Source organism: Colius striatus, chromosome 9 (genome assembly GCF_028858725.1).
Source record: "Colius striatus isolate bColStr4 chromosome 9, bColStr4.1.hap1, whole genome shotgun sequence".
Taxonomy (NCBI): Eukaryota; Metazoa; Chordata; class Aves; order Coliiformes; family Coliidae; genus Colius; species Colius striatus.
Window position 1 is genome coordinate 16,770,640 of NC_084767.1, and position 2,524 is coordinate 16,773,163.

The window sequence follows — 2,524 nt, forward strand, 5'->3', positions numbered from 1 at the left end:
CTGATGTCGTGGATCATCCCAAAGTGAGGAGGGTAGAACACAGAATGAACACCTCTGACAGCAAACTCCTCTCTGGTTCAAGTAAAGAACGGTTGCTACAAAGTGAAAATGCAGAGATAAAGACAATACCACGTGCTGTCAATTTTCCCTGTTTATCAAAGGCATTGGAGAAAAATCACAGGAGGGGGAACAAATCTATGTTTAGTGTAAGGAGGAATCATGTAAAAAAACGAGTTTGGGCATGGCAGGCTAAAAACGGCTATTGATGGGCAGTGAAACTGAAAACCTACTAGAGGGGCAAGTACTTGAGTGCTAACAATGAGGAGGGATGCAAAAAGCCAGATGTCAGAAATGGGGAAATTTTTAGCCACCTACAAAAACTGTGATTTCTGGGCAGAGAAAATGGTGATACCTGGGCACTTGATGGGGACCAGCAGAGGCAGCAAGAATTTTACAATAAAAATAGCACAGTTCTTGGGCTTTCTCCAGAGACAAAGAAGAATTGTATACACACATCTACAACCACTGAAGTTTATCAAATAAATGCAATTTGGAATTTTTAACACGTCTGAAACCCTCATCAAAGCAAAGCACACAAAAGCCAAAGTGTGTGTAGATATTTGCCCCTGAAACAAGAGAGGGAAAAGGCCCCGAGTTTTAACAGTTTAGAGTATTTACACTTTTATGGGGGTGTGTATAAAACTGCAAGGTGCACAGAAAACCTGAAAAAATCCTCCACCTGGGTCTGGCTAGGGTCAAAAAAAGAAAACCAGCCAGTCCTTGGATGTCCAGACTGACCGCTGGCTTCCAAATCCCGGCTGGCAGCGATTTGGGGGACCCCTCCGGCCTGAGTGGGTCAGTGACCCCTGCCCCCCCCGCGCCGAGCACCGACCCTCCCCGCACACGGGGGACAAAAGCGCGGCCGGGGGGAGAGTTGGGGAGGAAGGCGGTGCATCCCCCCCCAACCCCGGGTCCCCCCTCCCCCCCCCCTCCCCCGGGGGCGCGGCAGATGCGCGGCTGCCCGCGGTAATTGCGGGCACGCTCCGAGGGCGCGGCGCACGGGGCCGACCTGCCGCCTCGGCGCGGCCCCGCGGGGCGGCCACGGGGCCATTGTCCGCCCGCCGCTATAAGTACGGGCCGCCGCGCCGTCGTGTGCCACAGCCGCCGCTCACACGAGCGGATCGCGGCCCGCAGCACTTCAAAGACAAGAGCGGTCGCGTGTCCCCCCCCGCCCCGCCTTTCCCCGACGCTTTTTTTTTTCCCCTTTTTTTTCTTTCCCCCATCCGCGGAAGGCTCTCAGCGCTGACGCCCGCCCTACCTCCCCCTCCAGCGGCAAGCTTGGCTTTTTCCCGTCTATATTTTTATACCGTTATTGCTTAACTGCATCCCTGCGAGTGCCTGTCCATGTGAGTACGGGGTTGGCCGGCACCTGTGCGGCGCAGGGCCGCCGTGCCAAGCACTCCCTCACCTCCAACCCCTCCTTAATTGGGTTTTTTTTTTGTTTGCTCCCCACCTCTTCCCGGACCACTTCGCACCTTCCCCCTTCCCGCCCCCCTATTCCTGCCTGGGCCGCGCAGTGACAGCGACTCCGTCTTCTCTCCCCGCAGGATGCCGGCCGAGGCTGTCAGCAGCGGTGCGGAGCCGCCCGGAGCTCCGCGGGAACGGCGGAGACGGCGCGGCCGTGCGCGGGCGCGTACCGAAGCGCTGCTGCACACGCTGAAACGCAGCCGACGGGTAAAAGCCAACGACCGGGAGCGGAACCGCATGCACCACCTCAACGCCGCCCTGGACGAGCTCCGCAGCGTCCTGCCCACCTTCCCCGACGACACCAAGCTCACCAAGATCGAGACCCTACGCTTCGCCTACAACTACATCTGGGCCCTCTCCGAGACCCTGCGCTTGGCCGAGCAGTGCCTCCCGCCGCCCCCCGCCTTCCGCGGGCCTCCCGCGCCCCCCAGCCCCGGCAGCGACGCCGGCTCATGGCTGTCGGCCGCCTCCCCGTCCGCCCCCTCGCTCTGCGCCTCCGCCTCCGGCCCCAGCAGCCCCGCCACCTCCGAGGACTGCGCTTACGGCCCCGCCGACCCCCTGCGCGGGTTCCGCGGGCTGCCTGCCGCCGCAGCGCCGGGCGCGCACTGCCTCTGAGTGCGCGGCGCTCCGCGCCCCTCCGCGCCTCTCGGCGGAGCGCGCCCGGCGACCCTCGCCCGTGGGCCGGAGGCGGGTGGGGGTTGGGCTAGGGGAAGGGAGCGTCTCCTCCCGTTGCACTTTTTAGCACACACACATCCCCCCCCCCAGACCCTTCCCCCGACCCCCGCCTCGCCTCCCGTACGACGGCGAAAACCGGGAAGAAAAGCGACAGATTTGCTGCCGCAGACGAGGTGAAAAGTCAATTTTACAATTTGTAGCTCTCCAGCGAAGAAAAACGAGCATGAAAATTTGGTTTGAACGCCCTGACAATGCCATGAAAAGGCTTTAGGGGGCCGATGCGGCCCGGGGCACAGCCCGGGGCTCAGCGCATCCCTCCGGC

At 60.9% G+C, this 2,524-nt stretch overlaps 1 protein-coding gene across 1 annotated transcript; it reads left to right on the forward strand.

Moving 5' to 3' along the window:
- The first annotated feature begins 1,608 nt into the window (after positions 1–1,608).
- Positions 1,609–2,142, forward strand: NEUROG1 (neurogenin 1). Its single transcript, XM_062002806.1, has one exon. The coding sequence runs from the start codon at positions 1,609–1,611 to the stop codon at positions 2,140–2,142; it is 534 nt and encodes a 177-aa protein (XP_061858790.1).
- Positions 2,143–2,524: the final 382 nt, after the last annotated feature.

Coding starts and splice junctions, on each gene's coding strand:
- NEUROG1 (XM_062002806.1), top strand. CDS start 1,609: ATGCCGGCCGAGGCTGTCAGCAGCGGTGCGGAGCCGCCCGGAGCTCCG.